We start from the raw sequence: 16,038 nt of genomic DNA, 5'->3' as shown, positions 1-16,038 counted from the left end.
AGGGGTTAATAGGAGATGAATTATACTTTCTGGACAGAATCCACTAGGGTATCTATTAGTCCATGAACAGGTCAAAGGAAACCATTATAATCAAGCTTCTTCTCCAACATAATCGCTCATACTGTGAGGTCTGAGCACCACTTAAAATCTAGACATTGCTTATCTATATTTTTAATTTTTTTTTTATGAAAAATTTTTTAATGATCAAAGCTTTAATGTCTGTGCACCCAAACACTTTTTAAATTTTAAAAATGTATTTAGCAATGTCATAACAAGAGAAGAGGATCAAATGTTATTTTTTTAAATTAAACTAACAATCATAAAATGAAATTTTGACAAGCACCAAATAATTATTTGACACAAGACAGAAAGCACACATTATAATCTATAATACTTTATTTTTTTTAAATCAGATAACATATGGCAATCATGCTTTTATATAACACCATCTAAAGACATTTATTATATATATATATTTTCTTTACATATAATATTTTACATTAGGCCCAAACAGTTAGAAATATACAAAACAATATTTTGTTCGACTAGACATATTATCTATTCTCTTATACTCTTCCATCATTGTTATTCATTTGTTATTACTATTCTTTTTTACATTTCATAAAGATATGTGCTTTAGTTTCTGAGATTGATGCATTATTGCAGTAAACAGCAAATAATATAAGGTTCTTCAACAAGACAAAAACCTCAAAACGGACATCCACAGGTACTTTTACACGGTACAGTTTTACAACATTGTTTCAGAGAGAAATCTGATGAATGGTAAATGTATACAATTTCACAAAAAAAAAAAATCTTATTGATTGCACATTTTCATCAGACGTCTTGCAGAGAATAAATCGACTAATTAATCCAGATCTCTGTCACATGTAGCTGCCATAGAAGCAAACTAACAGTGTTCATTTTCGGATACCTTTGTGGCTTGTGAACTTAAAGCTTTGTGCTTTTCACCAGTGGCATTTTAAAATAACACAGTGGAAATAAAACACTCACTTCTCTCTGTCTCTCTGTCTCTGCCTCTCTCTCTCTCTCTCTCTCTCTCACACACACACACACACACACACACACACACACACACACACACACACACACACACACACACACACACACACACACACATACACACACACACACACACACACACACACACACACACACACACACACACACACACACACACACACACACACACACACACACACACACACACACACACACACACATGCACACCCACATGCGCCTTTATATTATTTCATGTAAATTATTTATTGCCCAACTAGTTTGTAGATTTAAAAAGAACATAATTTTCCTTTACATTTTCCTCATTCGAACGACGGCTTGTCTGTTTTTGACACATAGTGCTGGTTTTCAACAATGTCTGAAAAAAATGACCCTAGAAACCATGGCAACAGACTATAGCTTCTGCTCAGGACTGATTATTCGCTGAAGGCTGCTCACAGCTATAATCGTTTTCCATCCAGGAGAGCAAATTTTGGTCACTTTCGCCATTTTTCCTGAGGAGTGGCACGCAAATGTGGTGAGCAGGATTAACAGTGGTTTGGCGGGGTACGTCTGCCCCAAAAACGATTTTTCGGACCCTGTGCAGTGATACGGTGTGACGCAAAACAGTTTTTCAGATCTGTCGGTAGCATAAACATGAATTTGGTCCTTCTTACTCTTACATAGAAAACATGTACTAAAATGATTCTAAAAAACACATACAAAGTTATTTCTTGTCTTAGAAAAAAAATAGTAACAGTCTTTTTTGACGTCAATTTGCCCCCGCGGCTGGTAATGCATGACGGCCCGGGGCGTTTGTAAACCCAAATCCACACTGGTCTTGTGCTTGTCATGGTTTGGCCCGAGGGCTACACGGGAGGAAAGGGCTGTTTGAAACGGAAGAGTCTTGAAAAGTGTATTCTGGCTATTTAACCTTGGCGTCCAAGGTTCAGTCTCGGCCCGTTGCACACTCCCATATTCTTACTCTCTGCTTTTATATAGCTATATGGATATAGTATATATATATTTTTTTTTTTTCAGATACAATCAGATACAATTCGATTCTAACCTACAACTGCATTTTAATACATTAATTACATGTAATATCAAATTAACACTGTGCTGTTGGAATTACATTGGGACGCCAAATCTTGAATTATCATTTAAATCCTGTGCTTACACTGTGACCCTTTGTTTTTTTTTTGTTTTTTAGAAAGACTAATATCTTGCATATGAAATACAGATTAACCATAGAACATTGCTGGATAGATTTTTTAGACCATATGTATATATATATATATATATATATATATATATATATATATATATATATGTACCAAAATAAGTCAAACTGTAATCAGGTTGGTTTTCCCTCGGAGGTAGGTGAATATACTTTAGACATAGAAGTCCTTGGTTGTGATCGACTCTTTAATTCTCTCTCTGAACGCTGACCTTTGATAATTCGGGTGAAGAGAAGGACGGTGGTTAGATGTAGGCCTCGTCGTTGGCTGGGATGGGGTTTTCCGGCTGTTGTTCGGGTCCGTTCTCTTGAGTCCGAACCACTGATGTGGGCTGAATCATTATCCGAAGGCGCTGCAAACGGGAAATAAAGTCGTCAGCTGCCATTTCAGGAAAGACAAACTACACTCTAAAATCCTTCGTGGGATTGACGGACATTGTGAGTGTATAGACTATGTTATTGCTTTATGTTTTTTTATTTGTTGGATTTTTTTATCCATTTAATTTAACCAGTTATAATGAAAAATGTAAATTCTGTTTAAACTTGTGTAACAATTTTTGATAAATAAAATTACAACTACACTAAAAAATGCTTGGTTGTTTGAAGCCATGGTTGGCGCAAATATGGACAAACCCAACCATTGGTTTACTTTTACGTTTAATCATTTAGCAGACACTTTTATCCAAACTGTTGATCTAACAATAGGACAACAATATGCAAGTGCTATGACCCTTCCCAGTTTAATCTAACTCAGTTTTTTTATAGATATAGAATAGAAGATAAGTGAAAGTAAAGAGAAAATAAAGTGTTAGTATTAGTTGAACAAGTGTTGCCAAATTCATTTTTAAATCAAAATATTTAAACCAACGGTTGGGTTTTTCCATACTTGACCCAAACTTGGGTTGAATCAACCCGGGATTTTTTGGACTGCACAGCAAAGAATGTACAAATTCATGAGTGAAAGCAGATTGTACCTTGATTGGTACAATTAGGATGTATTTGAAGCCAAATCTAAAATAGTGTGTCAGGATTATCTCACAGTGAATTGAGATTGGTGCTCTTTTTGTCCCTAATTACCAGTCTTAGAAACCTGAGGTAGTGAAAAACACCTTCAGCAAAATCTCTCTTTTCTACAATCAGTCCAAGTCGTTGATTGCATGCTCAAATGGCAAGAAGTGAAGACTAATTGATGCAATTAGAATTAATCCAATAGCCACGAAATAGAAACAGTGCATGCTTCGCCCCATGCTGGAACATCTGCATTAATAATGCATCCAATCTGAATCAATTACCCCACTGTCGTCAGTGGAGACACTTTCATGTTCCCTGACACTTGCACCTGTGGCTGCGAGGACATACAAACGGTAGCGATACCTCTTTATATGAGCCCTTCAGGGTGAGGAACATGTAGCCCATGTATCCCGGGATAAGAATCATGGATGACAGGGCCATGCACCAGCCCACGCCTTGCCCCCACTTTGGGAACACGTAATTGTTCAGTTTAAGCGGGACCATCTGAACGGCGCTGAAGATAAACACACCCTACGGCAGAAAGAACAAACCCTCAGTCTGATATTTCATCTCGAAAACGCTTCCAGTGCACAAAGACTCGTGAATCAACTTACCCCTACAATCAAAGGAGTGAATACGACCCAGCACAGCTTCCACCAGATGCAGGGCTGGTAGCCAATCATCTCTTCAATATTGCCATAGAATTTATTGACACCTGCAACAGGCACAAGATAAGAATTAAGAGGCGAGTTATACGGTTATAATTAGGGGTGTGCACGAATATTCGATCTGTAATTATTAGAGGTGTAATGATATCCTCATATCACGATTCGATACATATCGTGATACTGAACTCACGATACGATATTGCGATACTCTAAGACATCTGGTATAAGGTTAACGAAAAAAATTAACTGTTTATTTGTTTATTTATTATTCTGTTGATTAAAATGCTAAATTTGATATTACATTGTGTGTGTAAATGAATATGATTGGACTTGGTGCTGAAACCCAAAGTACAGGACAATAGAGACAACAGAATAACAATATTCATAATTCTGAAGCTGAAAATACAGAGTAATTTGAGACGAACACACTTTCACTGTCACTGACTAGATATATTTAATATAATGTAGGCCACTTTTACTGGTAACATCAGACATTTGGCATTATCAGAACCCACAAATATTCCCCTAATGTATTATTATACATTATATTAAAAATTATATGTAGTAGTTTAATGTAGTACTGACACCAAAAAAAAGTAATTTTTATTTTGGGTGAACTATACACAATACATATTGACAATATCCACAATATACATTGTTGCATTTTTGTATTGCAATATATTGTAACACGATATATTGTTACACCCCTAGTCATTATTATTCGAAAAATAAAAATAAAAATTTTACTAGTCGTAAATCCATGATAAATCCCAAGGACTAAAACTCGCAGTTATAGTTAAATGCACTGGGTGGCGCTGTGGAGCATGTTTAACAAGTGGATTGTATTTGATCTCATAATGTTTTCTTCAGCCTGTGAAGTTTGGAATTACTAATCTTACTAAAGCTTGCTTTATAAGCGTTTCCCCGTTCGCGCAGAGCTTAAATGCTTTCGTTCTTTATATTTTTGGTTTACACATATTGTTTCATGTTTTCAACTAAAATAAAACCTTAAGATATAATGTAAGCTTGTTGTGTATATTGGCTAATCAGAAACTTGTTCAGAAATGGCAACATACATCTTGAACATGAACATATTTCTAGTTAAACATTTATTTAAATAAACGAATATTCAAATATTCGATTTTTATGAGCTTATATATTCGAATACAATATTTGTGAAAATGACCTATTCCTAGTTACAATGCATGAGCAGTTTGTGGAGGATAACTGGAGGTCTGCGCCTCGCTTCATAAATGCAAATGGAGAATCGTGCTGTAGTTTGCATAATCAAGCCTGCCATGCACAACAATTAAGATTCTACAGGTTCATATTCATTCAAATCAACTGACTGTGGAAATGAGTCTGGCACTGAGATTAGCATGAATTATATTATCTGTGATAATAATTAGCATGCGTTGTGTGTAATGTCTGGATGTGAAGAATAAAAAGCAAATTAATTTAATAATTACAAAAACCTATAAGCAAAGCATTCTTTGTTTTCAATGATGGTGTGATAAACAGATTAACATATTTCAGATGTATTCACTTAATAAATTACGTCATTTAAAAAAATATATTTTAAATGCATGTTAAATGTTAGGTCACTGCTTGAAATATCAACTTCTCAACAATGTAATATCGGCTTGGAAAAAGGAAATGTATTGATTTATTAGGATTTTTGGTCCCACTTTATATTAAGTGGCTTTAAGTACTATGTACTTACATTGAAATTAATAATTTGACACAATGGACTTATTGTGTACGTACATGTTTTTACATTGTACTTATATTTTGAAAATACCTGCATGTAATTACAGCTGTAATTAATTTATCGAATTACATTTGTAATTACCCTAATGACCCTTCCCTTACACCTTAACCCACCCTTAAACCGACCCATAACACACACACCTGACCCAACCTCACCCGTATCATACACACCTGACCCTAACCTTACCCGTATAACACACACCTGACCCTAACTTTACCCGTATCACACACACCTGACCCTAACCTTACCCGTATCACACACACCTGACCCTAACCCTACACGTATCACACACACCTGACCCTAACCTTACCCGTATCACACACACCTGACCCTAACCCTACACGTATCACACACACCTGACCCAAACCTCACCCGTATCACACACACCTGACCCTAACTTTACCCGTATCACACACACCTGACCCTAACCTTACCCGTATCACACACACATGACCCTAACCCTACACGTATCACACACACCTGAACCAAACCTCACCCGTATCACACACACCTGACCCTAACCTTACCCGTATCACACACACCTGACCCTAACCTCACCCGTATCACACACACCTGACCCTAACCTTACCCGTATCACACACACCTCACCCTAACCGGGCAAATGTTCGGATGATTGATAAGGATAAGGTCCACCCATGCAATGGATACATTAACAGCTTATCTTAAATTTCAAAGTACAATGCTAGGAGTAAAAAAGACTGCTACCATCCTTTCCTAAACTGATTGTAAAAACAAAGTGAGATTTTCCAACACTCGAGTATTTAAATGGTCAGCAATAAATACCTCTTTAGACAGCCTCTGCTTGTCTTCTTATCCCAAGGCCCTCCTAGATCTTGTTGTTCCTGTTGCTACTTGCTCCTGAAATATCCTGATTACTACGACGGCTGAATTAATGACGCGATAAAATTAAATGTGTTCGCCATGACGTTCAAGTTCAACTGGCCTCAACAACTCGCGAGATGTCCTAACAGTCTCTCTCGCTCTCGTTCTCTTTTATTTTTTATTTTTTAATCACATTTGATAAAGATATTAAAGAAGAGTTTCATTTTTTCTTGTTGTTCAAATTCAAAATTGTTTTCAAATATTATTTGTCACTTAATCTTAAAGATTTTTAATAGTGTATGTTTGTTCACACCAATCGCTGCACAAGTTAAGGATACGTATGATGACGTAAGCACGTTAGTGCGAGCCCTCCCGGAACCCATAGAGAATGCATTGCAGTGCCTGCAGTTCGAAAAAAAACCGTCTTTGAATGTAAGTCTATGGGAACACTCTGGGCGATTCTCAGCCAGAGTGAAAACGCCCAAAAAGAGGCGGTACTCCACAGAACGTGACCTGACGCTGGTTGGACTATATCCAGAGGCACAGTGACTGCTAGCGTAACCTATTTTTTTACGGTCTATGAGCGTAACTCTGTGGTTGAATGAGATTGTGAATGTGATTGAAAAAGTCCCTTTCACACTTTGGTGGTGCGTCACCCAATCGCCCTAATGAAGAAACCGCCCCTGCCCTAACCTCACCCGTATCACACACACCTGACCCTAACCTCACCCGTATCACACACACCTGACCCTAACCTTACCCGTATCACACACACCTGACCCTAACCTTACCCGTATCACACACACCTGACCCTAACCTTACCCGTATCACACACACCTGACACTAACCTTACCCGTATCACACACACCTGACCCTAACCTTACCCGTATCACACACCTGACCCTAACCTTACCCGTATCACACACACCTGACCCTAACCTTACCCGTATCACACACACCTGACCCTAACCTTACCCGTATCACACACACCTGACACTAACCTTACCCGTATCACACACACCTGACCCTAACCTTACCCGTATCACACACCTGACCCTAACCTCACCCGTATCACACACACCTGACCCTAACCTTACCCGTATCACACACACCTGACCCTAACCTTACCCGTATCACACACACCTGACCCTAACCTTACCCGTATCACACACACCTGACACTAACCTTACCCGTATCACACACACCTGACCCTAACCTTACCCGTATCACACACCTGACCCTAACCTCACCCGTATCACACACACCTGACCCTAACCTTACCCGTATCACACACACCTGACCCTAACCTTACCCGTATCACACACACCTGACCCTAACCTTACCCGTATCACACACACCTGACCCTAACCTTACCCGTATCACACACCTGACCCTAACCTTACCCGTATCACTCCTCAATAGCAGCACAAGTGTTTTACAATACAACATCAACACAAGAAGTACATTGTACTTATTTATACATAACACATAAAGTTTTATGTGTTTTAAGTTGTTTAAAGTTTTAACAATTGTACATAACACTTAAAGTCACTTAATATAAAGTGGGACCAGATTTTTTGGCATATTTACCATAGAACCAGGATATGGAGACGCATTCAAAGAATACTAGGAACAGCAAACACATTCCACTGGCAGAATAGTAGTCAAACAGTTTGAACACGTAGAGACCACCCTGTGGAGAGAAGAATCGCCATGAGCAAGCCATGATTGGTTCAGAAAACCACTCTCTCGTCTAGATAGCAGTGTTTGTGGGTTTCAAACGCGGTTGATACACGGTAACCGCAAAACAAGCTTTCTCTTCTCTGCTTCGTTGAGTCACATGACTGGTCTGAATGTATGCAGTATATGGCTGAGGATTGAGCATTATTGCATATATTCAACAGAGCATCTTAGTGAGTTGCTGTATTACCACATGCACTTGTATTCTTTATTAAGTCTACATGAAATGATGTTAACAACACATTTTACTTCTGTGATGTGAAGCATTTCTAAGTTAAGCTGCCTGTTCAAGAAGAAAAAAACCCAATAGAAACGGACTGGATCATTGCATTGTGGAATCATATACAAACATTACTTTATGCTGACTTTAAAAGACAAACCCAAAAGTCTTATTCCATTACTTTCCTGTACATAATCTAATCTTACCCTAAAGTTTCATTTAAATACATGTAAATCAGGGACTTTAACACAACTGTTTTTATTTACTTTATTATCTATTAAATAATAATAATTGATTGCTTTTTTCTGCAGTGTCCAAGTCTTCACTAGCTTTTATATAACAGTTTGAGGATATATAGTGATTGAACACTTCAGATTCATCACATATCCCAGCAAAACACACTCAAATGCTTCTGTCCTATTAATGCAACGTCAAGAGCTCTTATCCCGCCCTTTTAATGTATTTTTACCATATATCCCATTACACGGTTTAGAATAAAAGCATTCTCCAGCTCTTTTCAGAGGCGATGTGAAATGGAGATGTGTGCATTTACCTGTGTGATGTTTGAGAGGCCGATCAGATACGACACCAGACAGACAGCAGCGATGAAGAGCTCTCGTCTTCCTCGTAACACACGGGGAAACTCGTCCACAAGAGCCGTGATGAATCCCTCCACCGTACAGAACTACACACAACACAAGAGCTTTAAAACATGACCTAAACATGCTCATCTCTAAATACACTGGTTTTATTCAAGTCAGAAATACTGAATTCAGAATATCATGCTTCACATTAAAGGGTTAGTTCGACCAAAAGTGAATATTCTGTTATTATTTACTCTCCCTCATGTCGTTCCAAACCCTTAAGACTTTTGTTTATCTTTGAAACACAAACGGAGATGGTTTCAATGAAATCTGAGAGATTTCTGTCCCTCCATTGACAGTCTACGCAACTACCACTTTAGGTAAGGTATTAAAATAATGCATGTGACTCCAGTGTTTTAACCTCAATTTTAGGATTTGTTTACACAAAAAACAAAACAACAACCATTATTTACCACTTTACATTTACATTTATGCATTTGGCAGACGATTTTATCCAAAACGACTTACGCTGCATTTCAACGTACACATTTACATTCTTATCAGTTCTTTGTTTGCAAAATATTAATCTCCAACACGAGTTCACACAACAATGTCTTCTCTCAAGTCAACACAACATGCATGCATCGTGGTGCTCTCGTGATTGCATGTTTGTAATTAATATTTTGTAAATAAAGTGGTAATATATGTATTTTGCACAAACAAACCACTCGTGCGCTTCATAAAATTGAGGTTAAACCACTGGAGTCACATGGATTACTTTAATGATGCATTTTCTACCTTTCTGGGGTTTGAAGTTGCTTAGACTGTCAATAAAGGGACAATCATCTCTCAGATATCATGAAAAAGATCGTCATTTATGTTCTGAAGATGAACAAAGTCATTTTTGTGTGAACTATACCTTTAGGACATTAGCTTCAACAGCTGTGATTTTAAGGGTCAGAAAATTGAACATGCACTAGAAGTATGGTGTATTTAAAGTATCACAGTTCATTAAAAGATATAATTTGCCCTCCCTTCTCTAGCTTAGTTTTTACTTAAAAAAGAATGGAAATGAAATGCTACTTCACAGAGACGTAGAACGGCTATGCATGCCTAAAAACACACGTACAATAGTATGCATGTTTGAAGCATGTTCTTTACCTGACTGTCAATGCCAAGCATGAGCAACATGGAGAAGAAGAGAATTGCCCAGAGCGGTGAGATGGGTAACTGTGTGACGGCCTCTGGATACGCCAGGAACGCCAGACCCGGCCCTGGAGAAAACAACATCCGCATGATTGCATAGACTTACAGAAACACGGCTGTAACATGTTCACATTTGCTCTTGGTTTTCACTGTGTTCTGTTCCTGTGAGCCTGTGTTCCCTTTGCTAGTTTGTCTTTATGGTTTTTGATTGTGTTTCTGGTTATGTTATTTATCCCTGTGTATTTAAACCTTCTGTTCATTCAGTTTCTTTGTCCGGTATCGCCTCTGTCAACGCGGTTATGCTTGAATGATTATTGTTCCTGTTATCTCCAGCGTGTTCCTGGTTTGATTTATAATTAAAGACTTTATTAGTGATTAGAAAATGTGTATTGTGAAAAGCACTATAAAAATACATGTGAATTGAATTGAATTTAATTAAATATTCCTCTGCCATGCACTCATTAAAGCCACTCAAGCCATGACAAAAGTAATATAATATTCAAAAAATCTCTAATGTGTCAGAGTTGGTCGTTTTTCTGTACAGCACTTTGCATATCCTAACTTTAAACCTCAAACTAAATATAAAAAATTGCTGTTTCATTTACTATGCATTTTATAAGATTTTTTTGATGAGGTTTGTAATATTTGTAACCCTGTTACTAAAAACACTGATATATCTGACACCTAGTATTTTCATATCATTGATTCATTCAATATATATATATATTGTTTTTTTAAAATAAACAATAAATGATCAAAATGTATCTACAAGTAATTAAAAAAAATTCTGATGTTTCTGATTAGCAGGGTTGATGGTTGATCTTGCAAAATGCAAAATTGAGTTTGTTTATTGTCTTCATGTCATGCTGCAGAAATGAAGGGTCTAAATGATGGGCTTTATGTCTCACAATTTTAAAAGATGTTATATATTTATTTATATTATAATGGGAATAAATAATATAACAGAGTGATGTGCAAAATGTTGCACAGAGCTGAAAATACATGTTTTGCTTCTTTCAATTAATAATTAAAAATACATTTTATAACAATGAACTGAACAGTTCAGCAGATAATATCAACTTCTGCAGGCCATAATCACGATATGTTTTTGTTACTAGTTACTGTGCTAGGATAATTTATAATAATTTGTGACTTCAATGCAAAAAAAAAAAAAATAATAAGTCATGCACATATTCTTGGAAAGTGCCATTTTTTTGTAAAGTAATGTGCTACTATGAAATGGAAGACTGCTTATAATCACTCATTGATGGACACCAGATGCCAAAACACTGTAACTTCTAGAAGTAGGTCTTTATCCAGTGATTAAAACTGAAATCCATCATAATTACCTGACGCAGCCACGTCTGCTATGGGCCGCTGTGTGATGTGAGCCATGAAACCTACGATAGAGAAAATGACGAATCCAGCGAACATACTGGTGAAGGAATTGATGCAGCAGACGATGATCGAATCTCTGAGAAGCAGACGAAAGCATGGAAGCAAGTTTAGTTTTTATCCTACACTCTCAAAAATAAAGGTTCTTTATTGGCATTGATTAAATGCATGTGGTTCCATGTAAAACCCATTGCAAAATAAAAATAAAATAAAGAAATAAATTCATACCAAGTAGAATTTTTATTTTATTTTAAGAACTGATCACTGAAAGGTTCTATGAGGAACTGAAAATGGTTCTTCTATGGCATCACTGCGAAAACCCTTTATTTTAAGAGATTATTATCTATCTATCACACTGAGGAAGCATTGTGTGTAGGCAAAATCTGTTTCAGAAATGCTTGGCTGTTTTGAAATACAAAACACAGAAAAAAACGACTTGTCAAGCTTGTGTCTATACACATCAAATTATAGTTGCCATTTTGAATGCCCCTTAATAAATCTTACAATTGCTGCATACTTGTAAACATTGTTGTTGAAAGGGTTGTAGCTCCCGAGAGCGATGAGAGAACCCAAACCCAGACCGTACGAGAAGAAGATCTGAGTGGCAGCGTCCAACCACACCTAAGAAAAGAAAATCAGCAGATTATACGGCTGTAAGAACATGTCTATTACGGTATGATAATTACACAGCGCTCTACCTCTGATTCTTTCAGCTTGCTGAACTCAGGCGTGATGTAGAACAAAATGCCCTCTTTCGCTCCAGGCAGCGTCACTCCACGGATGAACAGGATAAATAGCATGAAATACGGGTACGTCGCTGAGAAATATACCACCTGAAATACAGAAACAGCCTTGAGGAAAAAAGCACGTCTGCTTTGATATTGTGCGATAACGATAATCTAAAGAAAAAGCATTTTGAGAGCTGCGTAAAGCATGACATTATTTGCATAGATTGTGATCTCAAAGCCTCGATCGCAGGCCTAAATTTAAATGTCAGTCTTTTCGCTTTTTTATTTTTTCAAACTCTGAATCAACATGCACCAATGCTACATTTTTCTAAATGTCATAATCATTTGTTAACAAACAATTAATTACTTCAATGAGCTCATTGTTTCTGCCTTAAATTATTACATTGTTTAAATTAGAACATTTTGGCAATACCTCTGATAACAGATCACTCTAAATTGTAATGTGGACTCATGCATCTTCTGTAAAGCTGCTTTGAAACGACATGTATTGTGAAAAGTGCTATACAAATAAATGTGAATTTAATTTTTACATTTTTGGGCTTTCTTACCTTTCCAGTCCAGCCTACGCCCTTCCAGATGCAGAAATAGACCAGAACCCAGGCGATGGCCAGTGTTATTGCTAGTGGCAGTCGAATCTCTCCTGGCTTCTCCAAACCATCAGTCATCTGATGCATGTTCCGTCTGAGAGAGAATAAACATTATTAGAGAATATAATGCATATCTATCAACCCACGTAACCCACAAACAGAGCAAGTCTAATTGCTGATGCACAGCATTCAACTAGGGTTGTTTGCCAAAAATAGCACAATAGCCGCATTTTTGAGAAACAACACTGCTTCTTTTACACGGCCGAGGACAAAAGGAAAGTGTTTGCATGTTGCTTGAATACCAAAACGTTTTTTTTTTAAAAGCCCTTACTCCCAGAACTCCACGACAGCGCTCGTCATGTTGATGGTGTTCGCCTGGCTGTAGTTTGAGAAACATTTGTCTGTATTCCAAGGGTTTTCACAAGATTTCCAGGGGAGCTCCTGAAACAGGCCATTTCAAACAGGACAATTCAGTAGTCTAGTCATAGTCATGAGCTATTTTGATACATGACAGCATGTACTTACTGTGGTGAATGAGTTATATAGATAGTAAATTGCCCATGCAATTATGACTATGTAGTAAATGTTAAGCCAGAACGACAGGACTGCTGCTGCCAGGCCAACACCTACGGAAACATATGAGCTATAATAACTCCATATTTCAGATCTCTTTTTTTGGGGGGGGCAAGGACACAGTGCGACTGAAAAACAGCATCATTTACACGTATCTAAACATTGTTTTTAGTAGTTAATCATGTTGGTTACCTTTGAACATAGGGGCCAGTTTCCACACTCCAAGACCACCGATGGACGTGTACTGACCGAGAGACGTTTCCAGAAGAAACAACGGGACCCCAGCAAATATGAGGGTCAAAAAGTAGGGAATCAAGAACGCCCCTATACAGACAGAAGAGTAATATAATGAGACACATTCAAAATATGCATCCGTTTATAAAATCCACTGTTTAGGATGTTTGCGCTTCCAATGATTGCGCATATCCAGCGCACATGTTATTGTCATTGATTTTCGAAATCAGATTTTTTTTTACTCCGTTTGTTTCGAGGGGGGAAATACATGGTTAAAACAACCAGGATTTTTTTCTTTACCTCCTCCGTTTTTTCCGCATAGATAAGGAAATCTCCAGACATTGCCAAGTCCAATGGCATAGCCAACACATGACAGAAGAAAGTCAAATTTCCCCTGCCACGTTTCTCTGTCAGGAATGTCCTTTTTCTGCTGAACTTTAACCACCAGAGTTTTTGGTTTGTCATTGGCGGTGGGCGCTTCGTTGACCTCTGTTAACACGTGTCCATCGGAGGCTTTGGTGCCGTTCGTGGCCATGTCTCTGGGTTTGGTCCTGGCGGTCGGACGGAAGAGTTCAGCACCGGTCCACGTAGACAGCAGCTTCGCGGTTCGATTAACCAACGATTAGAGTCAAAAAACGCCAATGAAGCTTGACACTGACCTGGAAACCATTGAGAGAAAGTGGCATTTAGATATACACATTATTGTGTTCGTCACATGCATTTAATCAATACAACAATATTAAGATAAAAGAAAAACACATTCAATAAAATAAGATGAAATAGCATACTAAATACAATACAAATTGGTGCATATGAGTTTAGCGCGCGCGGCGTTAAAAGCGCGTTTGTATTTCTTTATTTTTACATTACTGGAAGAATTGATTATGTGCATTTCTGTTATCTAAATCTGCGGTGGTTTGCAAAATAGTTTGGTTAGAGGGCAAATTATTTGCATGAATTTCTGAATTCAAATTATTCAAACGGTGGATTTTAGATCATCTTCTCACGAATCAAAATAACAGATCACACTTTATGTCAAACCGTTCGAATAATCTCGTCAAATTCTAATTTAGAATGTTCAAAGTTCCAAGCGCGCGACGCGTTTGCAAAAGCCCAGTTGCACGCATACAGACCGTCGGTGAGCTCGCGCTGAAATACGGGCTCAAAAAGTCGCGCAAAACTGTCAACTTGCTTTTTTTCATCGGGATAAACGAGTGTAAGTCTTAAATATTGATAAAAAAAACGCAAGACAAAAACTAAAATACATCCGACTAACAAGCACAAGCAAGTCTGAAATGCGCGCACAAACATCGCGTTTTACAAGCATATAAGTCAGGCAGATGTGCGTTAAAACAATGCGTTTTAGATGTTCAACTTTCAAATAACTCAGATTTCCCCAAAACTATGAAAACAAAAGCATTTAAATGATTAGTTTTATTTCAGTTAAATATGATCTACTTACACCGGAACAGTTTTCCTGCCAGTTTGGTTGCGGTGGCGCGTATTCCTCGCGGGTTCCTCTCAAATTCCAACTCTTGGAATTTTACTTGTCCAAACCAGTCCAAAATGTTTCCATAAAGTCAAGTGAAGCAAACAGCTATCCTGAGGGGAAAGGTGAGTGAGGGTCTGGTTGTCTGGTGCTGTCCAGTTGTGTGGTGCTGAAGGACAGGGAAAGAGCCAGAGACAGGAGCAGCTCCTCTACCGTGAGCGTCCAGAGATGTTACATGAAGCACACACCGTCACTCTCAATGTCAGCTCAAAGTCGACCCTCCCCGAACACAACATCTCCACCACTAAAATCCCAGACACTGCATGGCCACCTTCTCTTCTCAGCGCTTTTTATATGCTTTGTATAAATTTTTTTCTTTCTTTCTTTTTTTATTTTATTTTATGAGAGAGTATGAGAGAGATCGTGTGTTTGATCAATTGACGGACACTGCCCACTCACTGTAATTACGTTTTAACTGTGTAATGTTAGTTTTCTCGGAAGTTGCATGCATATGCGTTTCTCTAATAAACATGTAATGCATTTGACGCAGACAAAATTAGTTTTTATTAGTAATTATTATTGACTTAAATACAAGAAGAAATGTTAAAATTTTAAAGCACAGCCTCTTGTCATTAAACAAATTTGCTAGACAAGAGCAACTTTGACTACATTTTATAGACGTCACAAATAAAGCCAGGCGGATTATTT

General features: G+C 37.6%; 1 protein-coding gene across 1 annotated transcript; it reads right to left on the bottom strand.

Moving 5' to 3' along the window:
• Window positions 1-450: 450 nt before the first annotated feature.
• On the bottom strand, window positions 451-15,824 carry slc6a1b (solute carrier family 6 member 1b). The gene is made up of 15 exons (XM_077202625.1): window positions 15,304-15,824; window positions 14,142-14,500; window positions 13,800-13,931; window positions 13,560-13,660; window positions 13,366-13,475; window positions 12,996-13,128; window positions 12,397-12,531; window positions 12,216-12,319; window positions 11,653-11,777; window positions 10,259-10,371; window positions 9,067-9,198; window positions 8,144-8,246; window positions 3,886-3,986; window positions 3,635-3,802; window positions 451-2,613 (listed from the first exon to the last, which is right to left on the bottom strand). The coding sequence occupies exons 2-15, from the start codon at window positions 14,374-14,376 to the stop codon at window positions 2,506-2,508; spliced, it is 1,800 nt and encodes a 599-aa protein (XP_077058740.1). The 5' UTR covers window positions 14,377-14,500; window positions 15,304-15,824; the 3' UTR covers window positions 451-2,505.
• Between the last annotated feature and the right edge of the window lie 214 nt (window positions 15,825-16,038).

The sequence above is a fragment of the Siphateles boraxobius genome, unplaced genomic scaffold, assembly GCF_051911475.1.
Source record: "Siphateles boraxobius isolate OS27281-9 unplaced genomic scaffold, OSU_SipBor_1 5, whole genome shotgun sequence".
Classification (NCBI taxonomy): domain Eukaryota; kingdom Metazoa; phylum Chordata; class Actinopteri; order Cypriniformes; family Leuciscidae; genus Siphateles; species Siphateles boraxobius.
The sequence above is the reverse complement of the archived record's forward strand: the minus strand, read 5'-3'. Positions and strand labels throughout refer to the sequence as shown.

Bases quoted from the DNA above. Each gene is read 5' to 3' on its own strand.
- slc6a1b (XM_077202625.1), bottom strand. From the start codon at position 14,376: ATGGCCACGAACGGCACCAAAGCCTCCGATGGACACGTGTTAACAGAG. The intron at 13,932-14,141 runs GTAAAGAAAAAA...CTGTCTGTATAG, and splicing joins ATGCGGAAAAAACGGAGGAG to GGGCGTTCTTGATTCCCTAC. The intron at 13,129-13,365 runs GTAAGGGCTTTT...ATTCTCTCTCAG, and splicing joins GCTGTCGTGGAGTTCTGGGA to ACGGAACATGCATCAGATGA.